Source organism: Pezoporus flaviventris, unplaced genomic scaffold (genome assembly GCF_033815535.1).
Source record: "Pezoporus flaviventris isolate CSIRO_AGI_PZ_B2104156 unplaced genomic scaffold, CSIRO_AGI_Pfla_v1 ptg000029l, whole genome shotgun sequence".
NCBI lineage: Eukaryota > Metazoa > Chordata > Aves > Psittaciformes > Psittacidae > Pezoporus > Pezoporus flaviventris.
The window spans coordinates 18,960,594-18,985,404 of record NW_026892577.1 but is presented as its reverse complement, the minus strand read 5'-3'; the positions used below and the strand labels follow the sequence as shown (position 1 = coordinate 18,985,404).

The window sequence follows — 24,811 nt, the reverse complement described above, 5'->3', positions numbered from 1 at the left end:
TTCTCATCCCTTCCTTCCATTACACCTTTCATGTTGATTATCTGAAAGGAGCAGAGTACTGGTATTTGTCCTCCAAATTCTCAGCTGAAGAGCAGATAGTGGATTTAACCTGTTTCTCTGCCCACTACTTGGCACCCTTGTATCAAAATTTCAGAATCTGCTTTTCCACAGGCCTGCAAGATCTTCTAGATAACAGAAGAGTTCCCTCCTGTCCTCTGAATTGATGGAGAAAGTCTTATCTGCCATCTTCACCTCCTACTGAAGTATACCATAAATTGGAACCATTTCTTGGATTCTGGCAGGGTTTGCCCACCCCATCAACGGAGAAAGCAGGACAGGACAAAGGAAGTCAGGTTTAGCTGGGTGGGGGAAAAAAAAAATCATCCAGGAAACCCTTAAACCAGACCCCCTCTTAGTGAACATTCTGGCACAAAACAATAGGCTTCAGTAACCCTCCAGGCACCAAAGGCATTCACTGAACTTGTCTAGATTAGGAAGACAAATTGAAGCTATGTAATTAGCTACTGCTGACATGTCTTAACTATTGGCCACATGCCAGACTAACTGCAACCTATTTTCTGAGCTAGACAAAGCCATTGAAGATTTACATGTCAGAGCTGGCTAGCCACCTGATGCCACTGGGAAGAGTAGAAGCAGCCTACAGAAAGAGGCAGGGTGTTTTGGATTTTTTTGTTTGGTTGGTTGTTTTTTTTTTTGTTTGGTTGGGTTTTGTTTTTTGTTGTGTTTTTTTTTAAGAGGACTGTGCCATCCTTCCATACAGGTGGCCTCCGCTGCAGGGCAGAAAGAAAAACAAACAAGAAACAACAACAACAGTTCCATATGCACCAAATCAGATAAAAGATCCTACTAGGTAATATTTCAGAATGGCTGCTGCAATCTTAAAAGCATTCAAACCCACACAGGTCTCAAATATGTATATTTCTGTATGGTTACCACTCCATTTCTCCCCAGTAACATCAGTAAAAACCAACTGCTATTCAGCTGATACCTGCAGGCACACTAGGGGCCTCATAGTTCACCTTCCATACTTCCTTTGCCAAGAGGTTATTTGCATATAAAGAAAATATGCACTGTGCACACTGCAGAATTCAACTGAGCGACTTCAGATACACCTGTAGAGAACTGTTAGCTATCCACAAGAACAGAGATGCCAATACAGCCATCTCATTCAGCAGCCAACATCACTGGCAAACAATGCCAACGCCTTTCTTCCTCACTGCATTTACCTCACTTGCTCTAATTTAAACAACAGCTGAGAGGCAGGTGGAACAACTCTGTATTTTGCAAGCCCCCTTTCTATCCCCCTATCAGTGTCCTGGAGACCTTGCAGCTGGTCCATTTAGATACGCTGCCCCATTAAACTGCCCAGCACACTGAGACACAGAGGGTCCTATGTGATCCAGCAGGCGCTGTTTACCGTCTCATTCCCACACATATAGCTGAGCTTGTCTTGGAAGGAGCTCCTAAGGGGGTTTTCACAGTGCAAAGTACAGTCTCAGTTATGTTTTAATGTGCAAAGCAATTCTTCATTCAATGGTGACTATTCTATCCTCAACACTTAGTGAAAGGGTTTTTTGGTTTTTTGGTTTTTTGTTGGTGTTTTTTTTTCCTTTCAGGTTAGAATCATACAGAGAATCTTCACTTCAAACTGGCCCAAATATTTGCTGACTACATTTCCATGTTATGTTTCCAGTGATACAAACAAGAAGAGACAACACATTTTTAATTGGTCATAAGATTTTTAGAATGCTCCCACTATGCCAGTAGATAACCAACTTATTTTATGCTAACGTTCTTACGCAGGACCATACTGAATTTGGAAGATAAGCTGCAAACTAAAAGTGCCCCCAGTTCACCATCATACCTTGCTCAGCTTGATTTGAGATAGATGGCAGAGAGCCTCCAAAAGTTACACACTTTTCATTAGCTGCATTAAATGTTAAATATTCAGGTTTCATCTTTTGGAAACACTGCAAAACAAACATAATGAAACTGATTTTCATCATGTTCTTAAATCAACCCTAAAAATTCACTGCTCACTTCCTGCAATAACATATAATTATTTTCCTTAAAAAGCAATGGAACTAGCTGCATGCATTTCTTATTAGATTAAACAGAACAGCTAAATATAAAATGATCCCACTGACTAACTCCTCATTCACTGATGATTAGAATTCAGTAATTTTTAAACAGCTACATCAGGATCATATACTGTTTTAAGACTGAGAATTCACACATGAAGTCTCAAGTCAAGACAGGATTGGGCCATGAACCTGTATTGTAATTCATTACCTTTCAGGAGAAACTACATGGGAGCTTAAAAGCTGCATTCTGCAATGATGCAAATTAAATTTGCAAACCATGGCACAATGTAATGTGCAAGATTTGATGCAAGTTCCTTCTTACATACAGAATAATGGTGAACCAAATAACAGGAATCAGTCTAAGACCTTAGATAACTGCTTTAAAACATAGTACCGAAATCTACTATACTATGGTTTCTGACCTGTTGGTTAATTCTTAGAAGCTGCTTCTAACTCTTAAGGAAGTCCTTAAGGCAACTTTGGAAGCAGAGTGTCTGCCAGCTTGCTGCCTGCCTATGATTACTCAGCAAGAGAATCAAGACACTTCTGCCACAGAAACCTCATCCTCTCCCTTTCTAATCTTTCTCTTCCTCCAAAGCAGAGCCCAGGATCAGACAATACAACTAATGTTCTTGGACTTTAATATGCGGTAATGGGAAAGTAAAAAACCTGAAAATTACTGCTTTGAGAGGAAGAAACCATCCATCCTGAATCAGGGACTGAGAAGTGGGGGAGATGGCTTTAATCATATCATTTTCAAAAGCCACCTTCCAGTCTATTCTTAAACACAGGGGCTACTTTCTCACCTCCTTCAGCAGGGCACTCCAGCTTACTAGACTATGAAAAATGGCAAAGGATGACTGATCTGTATTATCTCTGTACCTTATTCCGGAACTGATGCCAACCTTTAGGGCAACCTCCTCTGACTGGGCGGTAACTGGGATCGTGTTTCTCTAGTAAGGAGGCATTATTTTTTTCACAGATGAAGGGCAGTTTCACATTACAGTTAACTGGGTAGTCTGCAGAAATAAAAGTTTTAAAAACCAGTTATGGTAATGCCTATCAATCTCCAGTTGCTATCCATACTTTCTGACATGACAAAGACCAATCTGAAGGGGAGTTCTTTTCAGTGCAACCATGGTGAAGTACTATGCAATCTAAAGCAATAAAAGTAACAATAGAGCAAAAGACAAACATAAATGATTTCTATCAGACAGTAATACAATATTTCTAAAGATACAGACACTGATCTGTTACTTCCATTAGTAACATTTCATATAGGCAGAGAACTTCAAAACAGAAACATTATGAAATAGGAAAATTTTGAATATGAGGGCTATGTGGCATAGAAGATATGTGGTCATAAAGCCAAAAGCAACCCTTTAATATCCATATGGAGAGTGTCTGGCCTATGCTGCTTTACATGGCTTCCCAGTCCAGAACAATTTTTGGCTAACAGGGATGAAAACAGGTCAGCAGCATATAACCAATAATGTGAAAATGTGCTTTAAAGTGAAAAGTGTAGTAGACAGGAGGAACTATCTGTTCTTTAGGAGTTACACATTTTCCCCAATATAAAATAGTGTTGAAAAAACAAAGTAAGAAGCTTCAAGTACCACCAGGTAGCATTTCCATTACTTTGTGTACCTCTTCCAGTATGACTCCACTACTTAATGAAATTTGCATCTTCAGATGCATATGCGATTGCAAGTATTCAGTCAAGCTTCCCTAACACAACACTAAGACTTAATTTCCTGAGGTCAGAATATGTAGCATAAACACAAAAAAGGTAACCACCAAAACCAGATGTCACCTAATTAATGTTGTAAAAAGAGTGACAATCAATCTTAAAAATTTGTCAGCTGAATTCAGATTTGCCTCTGGTCATCAAGAAATATTACCATGGCTTCCACTATGAGGAAGAAATAAATGACTCCAGATTCAATGGAGAATTCAGATTCAATCAGATCATCATCAAGAAGCCAGTCACTCCTAATTTAATATTAATTTGCATTCAATACAAGAGTTTAGTCAGAACAGTAATTACCTTTTTTTTTTAAGGTAATAATGACAGAGAAAGGTGAAAAAACAAGAACAGCCTTACCTCTATACCAGTTTTTTCTAGAAACATACCAGCAATCTCTCAGGAATCGATCATGGAAGCGTGAAAATAACTGTAAACTGGATATAAACATTTCAGAGTCAATCTCCAATCCAATGGGATCTTCAAATGGAAGCTCTGATAGTAACAGAGCCAGTGCAAACAAAAATTTGGGCTGGTAACTGTTTCTAGGAGATGCCCTACAGCACTGGAAAGGACAGAAGGGGAAAAACTAGACTAGGAACAAAAATGTGGTAGATTCAGTATTCATGTACCATGCCCAAATTAACTTTGTTGAGGAGATATACAGAACAACGGTAGGAGGTTATTTACCACCATGCTGCAATTTCAGAACACTTTCAGGAAAAGTGAGGAAAATGGGCAATAGTCTATTCTATTTACACAGTAATATATTTCCACAGTATTTTGGAGAGTGAATAATTTTCCTTGTAAGAAGGCCGTGATCCTTTACTGCAGCTACAAAAAACAAAATGCAAGGTTTGCTGCGAGTCATCTCAGCTCCACAGGGCTATACCATAAGCCCTCCAAGACTTTAGCGTCACTTAAATGCAAGAGTGATCTCTCAAGCCAATTTCCCACTCCCTGTTCCCAGGTACATTTGGGATATCCTCAGAGCCAATATACAGCGATTTATTTTTTTTTTTCTACCACTTCCCCGATTTGTAACAGAACACTGCTGAGCTTAAAAATCCAACAAAAGCATTTTAAAGATCAGTGGAATACAGTGGTCACTATGACCACAGATTTCAAGGATTCGTATGTCAGGACTAAGATGTTAAAGCCCAATATCCTGAAATCTAGAGGCTCTCACAGACACAAGAGAAATGGATTATGAATTCAGTTATTAGTGTTATTATGCATTAAACTTTTGATGTCTGTAATGCTTCTAACGGGAATAGAACTCAATTTGTTAGCTAATTGAAATATTTCAACAGTATTTTGAAACATACCCACTTTCTAATTGTACACTCATACTGTCCCAACCATTATTTGCTTTGTTCGAGCACTGCACAGTTCTACTCTCTCTGGTTTAGATATTCTATGGTTTAAGTTTAGCATGGTAAGAACATGTGCAGGTACACGCAAACAGAAGCAGAGAGCAACAGTCACTGAATAATGCTGTATTTTTTTCTAGCTTGGTTAAGATTTTTTTTTTTACGTCTCTGGGATGACACAGAAGAGGTATTCCCTTTTACAAATTTTGGGATAAAATATTTTCCTTTGGACACTATTCTATTTAACTATATTCCTAAAAGGCACACCAACAAAAGCTTTCAATAACGTATCTCATAATTATTCTACATACGGTGAATGATAACTGTAGCCATAATCAATAAACTTCAGCCACCACTTCTGTTCGCTGTTTGATAACTGTGGAAACAAAGAACAAAACCCCCCAGTATTTTACGACCCACAGAGAAAAAGCTCCAGTCTCTACCAAGGATAAATCAATGACAAAATTAATTTGCATTTATAATGTTTCTAAAATGTGAAGGAATTATTATTCTTCAGCAAAAGGAAAGGATACAGTTTGAGACAAATACACCAAGTAGATAGACCCCTGCGCCTACTAGAAAAAGAAGCTGTATTTTCCACTGTGCTGCATAAAGCAAAGGAAATCTTGCAGCACTGTCTTAAGCATGTGCTAGATACATCATTCCCACAAAATTCTTAGCAGGAATTCTACCAGATAACTAGGACTTAAAAGGCTTTGGTAAGATTCCTTAAAAGAATGTACTTGCATGCTTTCAACACTACAAAACCATTCCAGTAAAGTCTATCAGACCATCATGCATTTCTAATTCAATCCTCTCATCAGGTGAAAATGATGTGATGTCCTGTGCATAAAATTAAGAATGGGCACATTGTTAGTGAAGTATTTGCAGACAGTGGGATGCTTACCTGGTAGTCCTATCTGTTATGACATTCTCCGCTCTCCACTTGGAGGTTTGGTTTTGGCTTTTTTTTTTTACCATGCTGTTAAGGCCACTTTTAAATTTAAAAATTCTTTTACAAGACTGACATTGGAATATTTTTAAAGTCTATTATTACAGTGCAAAAACTATTAAAACTATTAAGGCCAACATGAAAAAGAAAGAAATTAAGGATTAACATCTTCTTACATTGCAAAAAATGGCAAGAAAATTTCCCTATAGTGGAAAGTACCTGTTAGATAGATTATACCCCCTTACCTTTTCTATTTGAGACAGTATTGCCCTGAGTTTGGGGTAAGACTCCACAGAGGCTAAATCACTATCATTTTTTTGACAGTAGAAAATAGCTTCCTGGAAGCTCAGGTTTTTATCCGGTACAAACCACAGCTCTGCTCCATCAACAACAAGTGGTGCTCCATGAATTCCAATTTCATCTATGCAGAAGAAATACCACATGCATAAGAAATCAATTTTGAAAAAAGTCAGCTTTTTTTTTTCTGAATGTAGTAAGAAATTTCAGTCTGGTATTGGAAAAAGCCAATACTCCTTGCATTCTCAGCTCTCTCAGAATCAAATTCTATCAGTCATGACCTTTGCCAGTATCAAAGAGGTGTTAACATAGTAATGACAAAACTAATAAAAGATATAGTCTTAACAACTATATACACATAGCAGAAGAATACATTAAAAAAACATTTACCTGGTATATACCACTCAGGTGTTGTTGGAGTGCTACCTGTCCAGAGGAAAAAAAGTAATAGTCACTTCAAGTTCACCTTCTAACAAGACTGGTCACCAGTAATGGAAGTGATGGATTATACTTTTGCTTCTCAGTATGCATGATCAAAAAAACAGGAGAAGAAAATCATACCTAGGTTTGACAGTTCAAAATAAGCTGCTGTAAAACTAATGGGAGTTTTGTATACCTCAGCCTTAAACATCTGTGGGCTTTTTTTCTCAAGCAGAGTACAAGCATTAAAGTAGTGTATCTACCAATATCTCCCCACAACAAGAAAGTTTAATAAAATTGCCTTTTAATAAACAACTAAAGCATAAAAGTTTACCAGATTACAGCACTTTTCATACTGCATGGAAAAATCTGGATCTGTGCAGATACGCCAGCCATTATTTTGTATTCCCACCCCTTTGTCTCACTGCAATGATGAGCTAGTACACCAGTTTTACCAGAAGGCAGCTGATTCACCTAAGGCTGAAGCAAACTGTACACTCAAGATGTCTGTCTTCATATAGTTATAAATATCACTACAAAAAATTAAGCGAAGTCCACAAATGCTGCAACTCAGCAGCTTTTATCACCTCGCCTAATAAGAAGCCACTTCTCAGTTTGTAGACAAGAAAGAATATGGGAGCTTTTATTTTGTTCATGGCCATTTTCTGATATAGCTTTGAATATTCTAAGTGCACATCTATTTGTGACAGAGGCCAGACATCTCACATACTGTCCTCTTAACAGTTCAGAGAGGAAATGATATTGCTTGCAGTTTCTGTAACTCAGCAATAAGGACAACTCAGTGGAAATAAATAATAAACTCTTTCATTTGAATAAATGGATGTAACTGCAGTTTACCTTTTGTTATCTGACAGACCCATTCAAGTTTAGCTTCACAATCAAAAGGCTTAAAGTAAAATTCCAGGTCTCTGCCTTCGTGGAAATAAAATCTCCAAAATGATCTCCGTGAAAACTGAGAAGTCTGTATACAAGCAGGAACAGAGAACTGAGTTAGTATGGCATAGGCCTCTGAAATGTGAAATGAAACCGTACTTAAAAGGTACTTTGGCAAAGTCAATGTATTTCACTGTGGTGTTAGCTCCACAACTTATCTGACAAAAAAAAAGGGCAGGTACAACTTTAACACTTCAACTATAACTCTCCATGCTAGCCAAGCTTGTGAAGCGATTAGGTAAAAGGCTTAAGGTCAATCTACACACAAAAGTCTCTTCTTGCAATGTTGTTTCTTTGGGGGTTCTTGTAGCACACAAAGTCTCGTCGATGCTTATTTTTGAATTATCTGTTGCTACTCGTTGCCCTGAAATTATTCCTATGTCTGCTCAAAAGAAGAAACCATCTGAACTAGCAGAGAAATAATCTTTCCTATTTATTTCCTACAATAAAGCTTAAAATCTGATATCGCTCTTGGTGATCTCTCCAGTAAGGACTATTTTCTATCACTTAGTGAAAGAACATGTCTATACCTAACAGGTAGGTGAGGGAGGCTACTATATTCAGTGTTCCCTTCAAACTGCTCTTCTCTTGACTAGAATTTTCAGTAGCTTAACGCTGACAGCTTCTTGGACTGGTGTCATGAAGAAAGCAGAAGAGAATGAGGGGAAACCGCTGTGAACAGAAGCAAAGGGATGCAACTACCCTCTCTTCCAGTAAATCCTAACAGCAGAGGTGATTCTAATTAAGTTAAAAGAAAGTATGGTATTGGAATAATCTTATAAAAAGTCATATGATGTTTCAGAAAAGTTAAAGGCCATTTTAAAATTCAAGCTATCAAGCCCAAATTAAGCAATGAAGAAGGTAATTAGGAATTAACCAGAAGGCCTGACATTTTTATTAGAAACTGACACAGCACTTACAGTCTATTTTACAAGTAAATAAAGAAATACACACAATAAACACAAACACTATATCCTAGCTACTGCATTCACTTACTTTAGGTTGCAAGCATTTTCTTAATTAGTAGTTCAGAAAAAGTTACTGGTAGGGCTCAGTTTGCTTTTTTGTTTTAGACTCCACTTTACATTCTTAAGCGTAATATACAAGAGATACATAATACAGCATTATGCAAGAGAGAATAATAGCATTGTTATTAAAATATTTTGTAGTTCTAAAGAAGTCTTACGAAAGGTTATCATTAGCATAGCACTTGGTTCATAAAAAACTGCTTGAAGGGAAAATTTATAATAGGTGGATATTGATAAAGGGAACGCTAGCAACTCTTTCACTGTGCAAAGAAAGCATGTAGACAGTCAAGATAAATTCAATATATGGCTAGCAAAGGTATTTTTTCCCAGTACTTCCATGTAAAAATATGCACACTGTTATAAAAATCCTTGAAACTAACCTTTAATGCAGCACAGTCTCTTGTATCATATTCATCTTCCAGATAATCGAGTGGCATAACAACACTAGTTACCTGTTGGATAGACAGGATGAAAGAATCATTACTTCATGGCTATTTTTGCAACAATTATCCCCAGAGATAACCACTCAAACCTAGGATCCCACTACATTTATCACTATTAAAATGTGTGCTAAATGGCAGTTACTGGATCAGTTTTGAGTCTGCGTAGCCCTTACCTGGGGGAAACTCACAATTTCAGGCAAATATATCAACTGTAGTGAGGAAGGTAACTTTGGAGCAGCCTGACTTACCAAGGAGATAAATCAATAAACCCTCCCCTCTGTTGTGGCATTTAAGACATCTTGTTTCCTACTATAGTTCTGTTAAAATATTTTAACGCAATAGAGATAGAAATGAGGTCAAACATTAAAGATAAAGTTTTCAATTGGAAATCTGCCTGGATGGCAGCTCTTAAGTGCACAATCTTGTTTTGAATTATTCACCTGCTGGAGGATCTACCATATTTAACTACAATATTTACAAATTTACTTTCAATACAGTCCAAGCTGAAACAAATCAAGACATGATGTTTCCTAGTTAAAATTTAACTTACAGGTTTATCATCACTCCATTGCCAGGTTCCCAGAGAATCTGGACTCCTCTTATTCATTCCAATCCATACCCATCTGTCATTGCTGTAAATAAGAAAGATAAAATCTTAAACCAAGTGTATGGTTCAGCTCATTTAATAGAAAGACTGACCTATGCCACAGCATTACTTAGGATCAAGCAGCAAAACCAAAGGCTTACTACTGCAAGTTGCAGCAGTTCAAACTAAAAATGGGTGTTAAGGGCTAAGACCTCTTCTGCACTTTTCTTTAAGATCTATAGGTTGCCTTTCCCTGAGCACAGATTAAAACTAACTAAATTGGGTAATTCCTTTGTTCGCTGCATCACCACTTCATCTGTTGTCACTTGATATAAAGGTTTCTTTTCTACACTTTTCTTCCAGAATCACTCACAGTGTTTATCTGTCTTAATTCTTTCTCTTGTCCATCTTAGGTCATCTGTCTCTACACCATCAGCTCAAATGTACTCTTCCTCAAAACACACAAAAACTTCTACTCATATAGAATAACTGCTTTCACATTCTCCTCAAATTTATCAGTGATATAAACAAACCAAGCATGGGAACACATTTCAATTATGCATCTTCATAAAAGAGGCATAGACATACATAAGCACATAACACTACTGACTCTAATGCTTGCATAAAAGAATGGCAATTCATATTTCATCCCATTTTACAGGATTATGATCAGAACTGTATTTTTTTCTAGATTTTACTTTTTCATTTTTTATAAGCAGGGGATGCTTAAATTCAAAATTTCAGCTATGCTCCAAGATACAAAGTTGCCCACAAAAAATGGGTTTACAATGTAAATACTTAAATCTGCAGTAACAGCCTTTATCCTACTCTTCACTATTGCTTATGATATTGTACATTGTGTTATAGGTAGTATAACACAATAAAAGCCAAACTGCAAGGTTAGTTCTGTATTGCAACCTCTACTTCTCAAAGAATCAATTTTGCGCTACATAATGACGTTTACAATAACTCACCCCAGTCTGCTACACTGCCCAAGAAAGGCAACAGATACTTTACTGAATGATGGTATCAGCTGGAAGCAGCAGACCATGAGTTTTCCATGGAATCACAAACTACAAGAAACCCTACTGCAACAGACCTGTGGAAAACACACTGATCCAAATGGTCTGACAGTGGTAGTAAAGTATTGATGCCACAGTACAGGGCTCTGGTAAAACTATATGAGGAGTATTATTCCATAAATTCATGTTGTAGCAAATACAGAGAAGGAATTTAGAATATTTGAGGAAATGAGGTTTAGATTATTAACAAGGATTAAGGATTTTCTTGTCTAGCCTTGACAAAGAAGGACAGGGAAAGGATATAATTTTTCTTTAGAAGACTAAACCCCGAAGAAGAGAAGTTATTTGAGCAAAAGGAACATCACGTCTGAAGGAAGCACAACTCAGAAACAAATCTAGGCTCAAAACTGGAAAGAAACGCCTGACCAGCAGAGGTCAGAATTCGAAAAATCTTCGAGAAAAATTAGTGCTGACAAATTTAAAGTGATTTTAAGACAGAACTTGGAAAGTTTATGAAAATAATGTTATTACATGGAGGGATGGACCCAGGTTCATCTGCATAAGCAGTGTTATGAAATCAAGGTGCAATGTTAAGAAATTCTTTAGCAAGACTGCCACTGCCTTTCCACGTGTATTACAGTAAAGATGTTAAATTGAGCCTGAAATGGTTGACAATGCAGCACCAACAAACAACATGTTAGTCAGAGTATGTGAAGGGCAACAACATCTTATTTAGTAGGGTTCCCACTGAAAAAAAAGCATGAGCCACCAACGTACCTTTTTTCTTTTCCCCTCCCAACTCCAGTATCAATTTTCTGACACTGGTGGGCCAGTATGAGCACACCGATGTGATCTTTTCACACTGAATAGTCTTCTGGCTTTTAATGATATCACTAAGGAGTCTTTAAAGAACCTAAATGCCCCATACGAAAACTGTGATGCAAACACAGCTGTCAAGCACCTACATGACTTTTGGCAATCTGCTTTTAGGATTTTATTTTCCTGTGATTGTTCTTTCCAATTATGAATCAGACATTGCTTAACCCCAGAGCATCACCTACAGGCTTAGGGCAGTTTAAGCAATTGATCATCACAGAGGAGTATCTACTAAAAAGAAAATTTGAGACACTCAGTTCAAAAGGATCTGCAGTAATTATCTGAAGAACTAGAGCCATTTTTCAAAATCTTTCAACCTGTATTTATTTGGCTTTTATGTAATGAAAAAAAAAACCAACCCAAACAAAATTAAAAGTGTGTCAGGTGAAGAAGTTCTCCAGCTTATCTCCCAATTTACAATTACTGGCCTACAAACATAACATTTTCCAGCTGACTGGGCATTTATACATGAATGCACATTCTTTGGTTCTTTTGGAATTGTTCAGACACAACCATGAGCAATTCAGTAACTCTACAGTATCCTCCATAGCACTCTGAAGCTTAACTACAGCCTTTTGATAACCCTCTGAAATTATACTATCATCTCATCACAGAAAAGAATTACGCCAACTACTGAAGACAAGCATGAAATGGGACTCTCTTGCAACTAAGCCTGCAGCAAGGAATTTGCTTGTACTTCAGGTGTCTGCCTCCTCATTGCAAAGCATTTAAAACCCATCCTATGGACTGCTATCAAAATAGATTTACCACTACCAGAGTATTTTTTGAGCTACATTTCTGGAACTGCCTCTAAAACCTACATGATGCTGAGTTTTAAACCAAAAAATGGGTGCAATTTGTGCTTTACAATGAACTCCACGCTGATTAACAATGAAATCTCCAGCAATCCCTGCAGAATACCAGTGGCTTTTCTCTCACAGAGAACTTAAACTTCATTAAAGTCAGTATTATGCAGGAGCAGAAAAATATAGTTTAGATTTATTGAAGGGAATATAAATCAGTAATTTTTCTACAGTCATATTCTGACTGCTGAAATAGAAAAAGGTCTTTTTTTTCCTGTCCCTTATGTCAGCTCTAATACAAGACAACGAGCATAACTGAAGTTACTGTGGCTTGTAGTTCAACCTAGTTCTTGACACAAGGTAATGTATACTTCTGGGCCACCTCCCTAGTGGTGCAATTTGAGACACCATTTAAACCTAGGCAGTGCTGGCTCGAAGTATATATGAAACCCACTGGACCCCTGCAACATGCTACTGCCACTAGCTGAGCCTCCACCCTGCTAATCACATATTCTTTATCAGCAGAAAAGAGCAACTCGGCTTTATTGCTGTTTTGGCCAGTGTGTTAAGATAAGTTCTCTCTTGCAAACTCAAACTCAAGCATCGGAAAAATGCTCTCTAGATTCAGAACAACTGCAGCAGCAGAGCTGTGCATATAAAAGGCAATGGATTTCTTTCCAGTAAGGTGTTCTCATTGAAATGTTATTTCTAACCAGTCCAAGCTGTTACTCTATGTCCAGCATCGCTGCAAGCTGTAAGCTGCAGAATGTTCACAAAAACAATCCTAAAAGAATGGAAACAACTGAACTGGATCTGCCCTGACTGTATTATGTCCCTCAAAGTGAAAAGAGGTTATCTCCTGTTTCTTCAAGACACAGGAAGGTTGGCAGGCAAATTCTATTCTCCTTTCCAATGGCAATTGCCCAACTTGGCTGGAGCAGTGTTAGCTCTTATTTGCCTCCAAGGTGGAATCCCAGTAAGGAACAGAATAGACTAGACAATCTGCCCTCTTCCTGGTGAACCAAACAGATTTTTGCTAACATTTAAAAACAAACAGCTCTCAATGAGTCACCAGAGAACTGTGTAAGGGGAAAAATCCCGAAACCAAAAAAGCCAAGGTGTGGCTCCTTCCCCAGACTGAAATGAATGCACTGAATGAATAGTTTAGGTCAGAGTCTGCACTGAGTAAATGCAAGGAACATGGACAAACTGCATGCCAGTGCGCTCCAGCAGCTAAACACACTATCTTATGATGATTTCTCTCAGCTACCAAAATTATTTGTTCTTGGTGAAATAATGCACTTGGTTTCCTCTCTCCTTTCTCAAATGAGCTTCTTTTCAGACAAGTTACTCTTGATCTCCAAAATACTTCATATAATCATGACCTCCAAGTAATTTAAAAGGATAAGTAACTTAAACATTATGTTATCTGAACAAACAAACATTATTTAAAAGACTTCAGTTAATATCAAATATGCAGTATTTCTGTTCAGGAAGTCATACAGTGCTTGAAAAGGGGTTAATCCAGATGAAAATAGTGTGGTTTGGGTTATATCTGACACATGCAGTGACTGCAACACTGATTGCAAAGCCAATTTATACTGGGCTCAATATACTGCCCCTTATTTTAGTTCTGGTAGAATACTACTTCTTACAGGCTAAGTTCAAGTTTTCTGAAATACGGGAATTGCAGTAGCACTGTGTGTCAGCCGACTTTCTGGAAAGACAGAAAAAGTTTCTGCTTTTAAACTCCTAACAAAAAAATAACCATTAACTATAATTAATACCTCAGATGGTCTGCAACCTGGAAAGTAGCTGGAAGTACTTGTAGGAAAATAAAATAAGTTATTTCTCTATTCATGCTGCACAGTAGATAAGGTACAGTAAACCAAAAATTTGTAACTGCAAAACAGTATAAGAAGATATATAGGTAAAAATAATTCGTGCACTACTTTTTAGTCACTTTAGTAAGGAATCACATGTGGCTTTTATACAAGCTAAACCATCTATATAGAGAGCATAGGAGTTTGGTTTTGTCTCTTATTAACATAAACATTGAGTAATTTTCATGACTTGTGCACTTCTAAATAAAGTTCACTGGGCTTTCAAGAAAGCATCTCTTCAGTCATCAAGTTTTAAAATGTAACCAGAGTGTTGTATGTTGGCAGCTTCTGAAATAATCCTGATTTAGTTTGTTCATGAAAAAATTTAATCAGACACTGGCAGCATTTGAGTTTAAGCTGGCAAAAGTTCTGAAAAACCATGCTGCCAATCAAAAAAAACCCTCAAAACATATTACATAAGGACCTGACATCACACCGATGCCTAATAAAGCTTTGCAGTGACAGTTCCTTTGATTAAAAATAGAGCCTTAGACTCATAAATTATGTAGCGTAATTTGTTGATACCAGAAACCTCAACATACCCATCTAATGCACATACAGTGTTACTGCAGTTATGCCAAATGGGATCTGCGCCAACCAGACTGCTGGACATTACATTATTCACATTTTCAAAAAACAGCACCCAGTTTAGTCAGGAAGCATTTCATGAATAAAGGTGAGACTTATCTGAAAAACTAGATAACAACTCATCTCTAAATAATGTATTAGTAAAGAATAGGAACAATCATCATCTAGTTGTGCCAAAATTCAGTGCAGAAAAGAAAACACTTTTATAACACAGACTTAAATTCATGTAATGGAAGATGCTCAAAGTAAACCCCTCTTTTCCTGCGCTCCCTCTAGCAATGTGAGACATTTGCCCAAGCTGTATTCCCTTGACGTTTTCCAGGAAGGCAGTGACATGACCAACAGTTCAAATGCCATATCTAGCCGTTTTCACTGTGGGAAAGACAGTCACCGCACACTAGCTCATATGTGCCATCTGGGGTCAGCAGCAGCTTTTGCGTCTACCACAGAATGCGACTGAAACCAAAATTTTAGCGCATGGCTAGTTTGTTACCTGATTATTTTTCTCAGGATAGAATGAAGCACCTTGATTTCTTCCGAGTGACTAAAACTAGGCAGATGGCCTCCAAGGGCTTCGCAGAACCTTTCTGCCTCTTCCCAGGTCCTGGTTCGTAGCACTCGTTCACTGTGGAAGAACTTCACAATAGCCAAACATCAGAGTAGAAAACAACACAAGTGACAGCCTTTTTAAAACACTCTGTACTACTAAAATATGGCCACCATAGGCAGGAATGTATAAGCGGCATTTCCACAGGGAGAGAACTTGACTTCTTAACAATTATTTTACTTCTTTTCAGTTTGTTTGACAACAGCTGTTTAGCTCACAAAATCTGTTTCAAATGCAGCATACTCTGTATGGCAGACCTTCTGGTTTTCTTTACCAGAAAGTACCCAACTCATTCCAAAACTGCAACCAAATTACAGGTTTTAAGGGATGCTGTTCTTTCAAATTTGCGGTGAACTGCAAAGCCCAATGTTCACTGAAACCAGGCCCATTTGGGTGCTACAGGTGAAGAAAGTTCTTCAGCAAGCCCTTTGCTACCTGTATGTATCAGAATTGCATATTTGGCTCACACACCTCAGCTAATGTAACCACTTGATGCCCTTGACTTCAGTCCAAGTCAATTTTCATCAGCTAAATCATGCACAGACATGCTACACTTGGTCAACAAGAGTTCTGGAGAAACTGCCAGCTGTCACATCCTATCAGCTATGGGACAGCTATGCTGCACATTAGCTAGACTCATCCTTTTGGGATCCCTGGCCACAGCCTTGTTATTCAAGCTGAGTTCTCCTACTTTGCTACATGAGCTGTTTACAAGACACAGTTCATTACAGACACTGAGTCCAGAAATAATGAAAAAACAATCTAATAAACAGCCTCAGTTTTAACTTGATTTGATTGTTAACAGAAGGAGGAAAACCTGCATTTCTAAGTACAAACCTGTTTAAGCCACTCCAGCTAACAGCACGGCTGCTTACTTCCACTATTTACTTCAAAACCAGTAAAATACAGCTGAGGCTGCACTTTTTTAATAATGTTTGATTATCCGTATTCAAACCAGAGAAAATCCCATCTCTCCTATTCACACTCTTAAGCATATAGAAAGGGAACGGAAAAGGACAAGAGAAGGACACCTATTCAGGTATCTCTGCATGCCAGCTGATGGCAGGCAGGCTAAGACACAGATGTGGTACCCCCTGTCAGCAGAAGGCTCCCAAGTCAGCAGCACAGGGCAAATGATGCCAGCCCACTCAGCTGGCCACAGAAAGAGCAGGGAAAGGCACACTGCATCTTTCAGGAATCAGTAGAGTATGATGCATGAGAATATCTGGAGGCAGTCAACCTGAATCAACGTAAATTCCTCCTCCTAGTGTAAAACATCTTTGAAATACTCTGCAGACCAGCTGTAAGCCACAAAATGGTTAATCACACGCAGCAAGACAGTAATGAACAATTAGCATTTAATACGAATTACTTTTTACCTTGTAGCATGCAAGGCCAGATCCATTGTGCCACCCAGGGGGACACGGATCAGTTGGCTTTGGGAGTACTTCTGGCTTCTTGGGCAGTCCAATGTATTTTTTGCAGACAGAAAACGCTTTAGTGGCTTTACAGTCCTTGGTTTCCCACTTTCCAAGATACTTTCCACTGGGCATGGCCACACATCCTCCTGAAAACTCTTAAGATTTAAGAAAAAGACATATTTAAAACTGTTGGCTGGTTGTCCAAAAAAACCCATATATTTCTGTATAACAATTTTATTTCATGCTTAGAGTTCCGTAACATGGTACTCCAATGCTTGCGCAATGTAAGATAATAGTATTTTTATGTTGTGTTTTTTTTATTGTTAAATTTACCTGGTTGCAAGGAATTCCAGTTAGTATACGTCACAGCTTTGGCTTTTTCCCCATCCACTGTACCCCAGGAATATATTCCTGATTGGCCAATATCCTGCAAACCAGTCCAGAAGTATTTTTCTTCAACTTTGGTGTGTTTTCTAATTAGACTGTTTATAAATTCTTGTTCAAATCTGAAAATTCACAGATTACTTTGAGTCAATATTTGCAAGATACTTAAAACTACTGAGACAGTTTGAAAATCGGGCATATTATTACATGAGTTACTTCCAGTGGTGGTCCAGGCAGTCCAGTATTCAGCACAGTGTCAGCAGGCTGGGAATTCACATACTTCCAAGAAGGTTTTACACTGTAGGTTTACCATTGTCACACCATGGAAAACAGTTTGCTAGTTATGTGAAAAAGCAACTGTATCTCTGTTTTTTCTTCATAAACCACTAGTTGGCATACAGAGGTTTTAATCTCTGACTGTATCTCCAGGATCATACTGTAAAACATGCCCATAAATTACAGAGATGTGCTTTACCTGTTCATCACGGTAAGATTGCACTGTACTCCAAATGAAACTTCTGTTTTATAGATCTTGTAACAGTAGTTTCCATGTCTCTCCCATCCCTGGTTAGAGAACAACAAACACCTTTATACATTACAACCTTATTTAGGTATTATCAACAAGTGAAAATAAATAATTGCTAACACTGGTTGGTACCCCAAGCTGACACAGCTATACAAGGAAGAAATGTAGTGCATCACATACAAGGTCCTGTACCACCAACTCTCAGATTCACAGTTCTAAGAAATAATGCAACCACAAGAATAAAATATACCACTGTTTTGCCTTGACAGTGCAGAGTCTTCTGACTGCTACACGCATTTTAGAGAGAGAAAACACAAGGGTGACAGCCTAGTGCCATTCAAAACAATAGGAGTTTTCATGCTGTTCTATCAACACCAGGATTCAAACAGAGGAATAATACAAGGGAATTACTAATGTTTCTTTACTTCTGCAAAAAACATTTTATATTGAAAATGTGTGAACTTAAAAAATTTCTCTATTATTCAAATATTTTCCCCCGTATTTACACTGAAATTCTAAGGAACATTAATGCATTACCTCTTTGCTAGCTTACCAATGCCACTGGTGTCTGAACAGCACAGAAAGCTGTAACTTTGCATGCTGTCACCCTCTGAAGAGACAGAGTACAAATACCCCAAGGTTGTGCAGAAAGATAAGGAGTAAGCATCTTTCCTGTTGCAGGCAATATGCCACACAAAACTGAACCAAAGAACTCTGACATAACTACTAATACCATCCCAAGATTTTTCAAAACAGAAAAGACTTCTTTTCAAGCTTTATTTATGCTGTTAACATGTTAACAAACAAACAACAAAAACCAGCGCCCCCAAAAAACGCACAACAGCCACCTCCCCGCCTTTATTCAAGTCAAAGAACAAAAATGAAAGCCAACTGTAACAGAAACCTAATCTCAATTATCAATCTCTGCATACCCTTATGTTGCAAAGTGCTTATTCTAAATTTTAAAACATATGTAAAGCAAAAACCACAGGAACAAATGCCGCTAGCAATAATATACCTAGTAAAAGCAATCATTATATTTTTTCAAACAAATTAAGAGAACACACATCCTTAGTACAAGCTCATCAATGAAAAGACTGGTAACACATCCAGAACCTGCTTAGGGAAATCTGAAATTTGACTCATATTATATAATTCTTTCACCTTTTTTCATCCTTTCTCATGAAATGAAAATGTTCCACAGATTTTATTGTACAGGCAAGAAGGAAATGGGAAGAGCAGCAAGTAAGTGTTTTTAAGCAGGTTTCTGAATCAAGTGAAAGTAAATAAAGATACAGACTCCTATTACCTCTTCTAATGAACAACTTTCATCTGATTTTGTTTCATTCAAAATCTCTCCTTTTTTCTTGCAAACATATTTCAATTTTTCTTCACAGGATTTGACTCTCCACTGTCCCAGCTGTGAGAGGGAAAGAAAAAAAAAAAGCATTAAAATTCTAAAGTATGTCAATTTCTATAGTGCAGGGCTGAGTTTTCACACAGTGAAAGTCAAAATGCCTCTAGTAAAAATACTTGGGGTGGGATGCCCTGGATTATATAGAATCAGAATCAAGAATAGTTAGGGTTGGAAAGGACCTTAAGATCATCAAGTTCCAAACCCCCTGCTATGGGCAGGGACACCTCACACAAACCCGTATCACCCAAGGCTTCGTCCAACCTGATCTTGAACACTGCCAGGGATGGAGCATTCACAACCTCCCTGGGCAGCCTATTCCAGTGCCTCACCACTCTTACAGTAAAGAACTTCCTCCTTATATCCAATCTAAACTTGCCCTGTTTAAGTTTTAACCCGTTACCCCTTGTCCTGTCACTACAGTCCCTAATGAAGAGTCCCTCCCCAGCATCCTTATAAGCCCCCCTTCAGATACTGGAAGGCTGCTATGAGGTCTCCACGCAGCCTTCTCTTCTCCAGGATGAACAGCCCCAACTTCCTCAGCTTATCTTCATACAGGAGGTGCTCCAGTCCCCTGATCATCCTCATGGCCCTCCTCTGGACTTGTTCCAACACTTCCATGTCCTTTTTGTGTTGAGGACACCAGACCTGCACACAATACTCCAGGTGAGGTCTCACAAGAGCAGAGTAGAGGGGCAGGATCACCTCCTTCGACCTGCTGGTCACGTTCCTTTTGATGCAGCCCAGGATACGGTTGGCTTTCTGGGCTGCAAGTGCACAGTGCCAGCTCATGTTCAGTTTCTTATTGACCAGCACCCCCAAGTCCTTCTCCGCAGGGCTGCTCTGAATCTCTTCTCTGCCCAACCTGTAGATGTGCCTGGGATTGCTCCAACCCAGGTGTAGGACCTTGCACTTGTTATGGTTAAACTTCATGAGGTTGGCATCAGCCCACCTCACAAGCGTGTCCAGGTCCCTCTGGATGGCATTCCTTCCCTCCAGCGTATCAACCGAACCACACAGCTTGGTGTCAGCAGCAAACTTGCTGAGGGCGCACTCAATCCCACTGTCCATGTCAGCGACAAAGATGTTGAACAAGACCGATCCCAACACCGATCCCTGAGGGACACCACTCATTACTGGAGAATTGTTCTCCAGGAGAATCTGCTCCAAGATTTTGCCAGGCACAGAGGTGAGACTGACTGGTCTGTAATTCCCCGCATCATCCATTTTCCCCTTCTTGAAAATGGGGGTTATATTTCCCTTTTTCCAGTCATCGGGAACTTCACCTGACTGCCATTTCTCAAACATGATGGACAGTGGCTTAGCAACTTCATTCACCAGCTCCTTCAGGACTCACGGATGGATTTCATCAGGACCCATGGACTTGTGCACGTTCAGATTTTTAAGATGGTCTCAAACCAGATCCTCTCCTACAGTGGGCTTAGGGTCTTCATTCTCACTGTCCCTTTGCCTGCCTTCCAAGACCTGGATGTTGTGTTCAGAGCCTTTGCCAGTGAAGACCGAGGCAGAGAAGTCATTCAAAACCTCAGCCTTCTCCAAATCCAGGGTAGCCAGTTCTCCCGAGAGCTTCCTGAGGGGGCCTGCATTGTCCCTAGTCTGTTGTTTATTTGCTACGTACCTGTAGAATCCCTTCCTGTTATCCTTAACATCCCTAGACAAGTTTAATTCTAACTGGGCCTTAGTTTTTCTAAACTGGTCCCTAGCTTCCCAGACAACATCCCTGTGTTCTTCCCATGCCGCCTGCCCTTGCTTCCACCTTTTATAAACCTCTTATTTCCTTCAAATTTTCCTCAGCAGCTCCTTATCCATCCAAGGAGGTCTCCTGGCCCTCCTGCTGCACTTCCTTCTAGTTGGGATGCAACACTCCTAAGCTTGTAGCAAGTGAACCTTGAATATCAAACAAGAGTCTTGGGCCCCCCTGCCCTCTAGGGTTATATCCCATGGAACCTTACTAAGCAGGTTCCTGAAGAGGCCAAAGTCTGCTCTTTTCAAGTCCAGGACAGTGAGCTTGCTGCACGCTCTTCTCACTATCCTGAGGATCTCAAATTCTTCCATCTTGTGATTGCTGCATCCAAGGCTGCCCTGGAGCATCACATTTCATGTTTGGAAGGAAGAGAGGAAGCTGACAAATGTAGAGATGGGAGGATTCTGGACCATATCTGAAAAAGGAAGAGAAGGCCACAGTGGTGCCAACTCCCTCAGATCAGGAAGAGAATGGGTACAGAACTGTGCTCAGCTTACTGTGGAAGTGCTGAGAAGGCACCTCAGAGTTACTTGGCATGTGAGTTCCACTGCCAGCCTGACAGCAGGCAGATGCTTGCCTCAGTTTTCTACTCAATCTGGGAGATGGGATACAGCCTGCTTCTCTTTCCACTCAACTTTTTTGTCCTCTTTCCTCCATCCTCCCCTTGCTTCTTCTGTATCGTATTTGCCCAGTCTTCTCTTACTTAAGTAATTCACTACTCATCCTCCGATAGGATGGCCCAAATTGGTCCTGGATATGACTGAAGCCAGGTTTTCCTTTTGATAGTTTGGCTTGCCTCCTTCCTAGCTCTCCACCACAGACATGCAAGAATATGGAAACACAAAATGCAGAGTGACAAGGATAACAGGGTGGCCAACAGTCTCAGACCTGTGAGCAATTTCTTCCATTTGTTGCAATACACAGTTACCAAGTGCACCAACCCAGATTATTTTATGAAATCTCCTTATCAAATAGTATCATCTGTATTTTAAAGATTATTCCAAAAATGAAATTAGTTATCTGCTTTACTCCCCTCTTTCACACACATCAATATTAAATCTACTATGATGGAAAAAAACAAAAAAAAAATCAACACTGTATTCCTACCTCGCCTGAATATGATACACAGTTAGGAGTGCTGTTAAAAGGAACTTTTGGTTCATTCTGATCCCAGTATGTAAAAACCACAGCTGAATGATCTGACCACTTGAACAAGGTTGGTACGTCTTCATTCCTGAGACCCATCCACATTTCTTCTTTAGCATCTGTAATTTAGAATTAGGACAACACTGTGGTTTTAAAATTATGTTCAAATTAATTGGAAAGGAATGTGAAATCAGCAACATTATGGTTTTATCACTATACTGCACACCATAAATGCCAATCTTTTCCTTGCAGTGAGAAAAGGGATTTGAGACAAGTACAATGTATATTCTTGTTTCTTAACTTACATTCATAAATACGAGTAAGTTTCACAGAGAAGGTAGCAAACAGGAATTTAAAAAAAAACAACAGAAATAATGAATACACAATGAAAAAAAAGCTCAACCAACTTAAAGTTTAAGCGTGCAGATGAAAACATACGACCATGAGAAAATTAAATTCCAGGTATTAAGTAACTAGAAGTAGGTTAGCCCTGTAAATAAATAAATGAATTGAAATAGATCAAACAAAACACAGAAGGCCTGGACCTGAACAATACCACTCAGTATTGGCCTGGGTACAAGCCCAGCATCAGCATCTTCATTTAAAAGCTAGAGGTTATGACAAACATCAGTTAGAACATGAAAAGTGGTCTGTAATTTATGGTGTGCAGCACTTGCTGCTTGACCTTTAAAAGTATTCCAACTCACCATTATGAAGCTTTGTAACAACCAGTTCAACATCTGCTAATGAGTGTATGCTGATGAGATTACTCTTATTCGTCTTGCACAATTCATCTGCTGTACTCCAAGATGCCTCGCTGTTTATCACCATGTAGCAAAAACCATTGTGGGGAAGCCAGCCTGAATCACAGCGAGTATCCAAGTGTCTCCAAAACTCTAACAGTGAGGAGAAAGAGAACCAGAGGCTTTTGTCTTACATTGGCTAGTGCAACAGGTTGGCATTTTCTTCATGTTTGAAATCAGGAAGCACCTTGAAAACAGCCAGAATGCAGCACACAGAACGTGTTCACACCTCTTCAGGGCTTATGTTTTAAGAAAGGGTCACAGTTTAGTCAAGCAGATAGAAATGACTGAGCAGCATTATGGGGATTCATAATATTTTGGGGCCATGCAGTAGGCAGAAGGAGAGTGAAAAGTAAAAAGCTGGAATGCATTACATTAAGCTGGTCTTAGTACAAGCAAAATGTTCAGAATTGTAAGCAAGATTTCAAAAGCAGTTAAAGGCAAATCAAGTTACTTCACTGCAGTACAGCAGCTTCAAAAAAAAAAAATCCTGTTTTGTACTGTTTATTTGTTTGCACATTAATAGGGGATTATTATTTATATGCAGTACTATGTGTAAGACCTATTTTGAATAGTTCACAATTAAACAAATGCTTAGTTTTAAATATTTTTTCTTCTGAAAGCTAAGATATTCAAGAATTCAAGCTGTTTCTAATGCATGCTGAAAAAAGGATATATTAACAGGTTTTCTGGTTTAAAACACACTATAAAATACTCTGACCACAAGAATTTTGTTCTTTAATTAATAAAACACTGAATAAATACTTGTAACAATTAAACATACGCCACTGAGGAGATAGAGAACAGATAAGGATGGTTAATTGACAACTAGTTTTCAAGGGATCATTTAAAAACTTCAACCAGTTTAGTTAAATTTAAACTACTTACTGTCTTCTCCTGAGGGAGCTGGAAAGAACATGCCTTAGCCAGAGACACTCAATGACACTTTCCACCTCCACAACACAGCTTCATCCCTCTTATTCTCTAGTCCTCCCCCTCATCCAAGGACAATCACCTTCCAGTAAAAATTTTCTCACGAGAGCCCCACAAGCGTGAGCCCTGGAAACTCAGAAAGGCCAAAATGTACATGGAAGAACAGGCCATGGATATGGGAAGGACTGGACATCCAGGTGTAGGCAAATGTCCAAAAGCATGGAAGCAGTTATATGTCACAGCTACACTGTAAATACTGAAAGACTCTGTGTGTGCGTATAGGGAGGAGAGAATAAGTATTCTTGTAAAAGCTGTTACGGATACAGTAAAGATTACACACTGGGCATGCCACCAACTCTTTCACTCTGATTCCCAGTTCAGTTCTGGGCCTGGTTCAAAGGACAGTAAAGATCACTTAACTACTTCTATTTGAATTCAACAGATTTTGATCCAAGCCTCAGGTAGGTCCCATTTTATGTCAACACACACCAAGAATGAGATGAAGATTCTAGGTGCTACTGCCAGTTTTAGACTTTCAGCCGCATGCAAAAGAAGGCACAAGCCATGCAGGAGAATGTGATGAAAAGGGCAGCACGCTCCTGGGAAATGCTTTATGTGTGAATGAAAAAGGTGCAGAAAGTGAAATCTGTTCGTGATGCATCATCTTGACACTGAAGGTACAGTTTGCTTCTGCTCTGGTAAAAATCCAAATCTCTTGTGAAAGTGTTTCGGCAGAGA

The 24,811-nt window shown here is 38.9% G+C and overlaps 1 protein-coding gene across 1 annotated transcript in view; it reads right to left on the bottom strand.

The window, feature by feature from the left end:
- LY75 (lymphocyte antigen 75) overlaps positions 1 to 24,811 on the bottom strand; it is a 48,715-nt gene that overhangs the window by 17,009 nt on the left and 6,895 nt on the right. Inside the window, exons 7-22 of the mRNA XM_061459437.1 lie at positions 23,045 to 23,233; positions 22,299 to 22,456; positions 19,322 to 19,432; positions 17,962 to 18,050; positions 17,436 to 17,608; positions 17,061 to 17,257; positions 15,568 to 15,710; positions 9,867 to 9,948; positions 9,254 to 9,325; positions 7,750 to 7,873; positions 6,862 to 6,897; positions 6,420 to 6,595; positions 5,534 to 5,598; positions 4,210 to 4,286; positions 2,988 to 3,124; positions 1,886 to 1,991 (exon numbers count right to left, since the gene is read on the bottom strand). Coding sequence (XP_061315421.1) covers positions 1,886 to 1,991; positions 2,988 to 3,124; positions 4,210 to 4,286; positions 5,534 to 5,598; positions 6,420 to 6,595; positions 6,862 to 6,897; positions 7,750 to 7,873; positions 9,254 to 9,325; positions 9,867 to 9,948; positions 15,568 to 15,710; positions 17,061 to 17,257; positions 17,436 to 17,608; positions 17,962 to 18,050; positions 19,322 to 19,432; positions 22,299 to 22,456; positions 23,045 to 23,233 — 1,935 coding nt within the window. The remainder of the gene's footprint in view (positions 1 to 1,885; positions 1,992 to 2,987; positions 3,125 to 4,209; positions 4,287 to 5,533; positions 5,599 to 6,419; positions 6,596 to 6,861; positions 6,898 to 7,749; positions 7,874 to 9,253; positions 9,326 to 9,866; positions 9,949 to 15,567; positions 15,711 to 17,060; positions 17,258 to 17,435; positions 17,609 to 17,961; positions 18,051 to 19,321; positions 19,433 to 22,298; positions 22,457 to 23,044; positions 23,234 to 24,811) is intronic.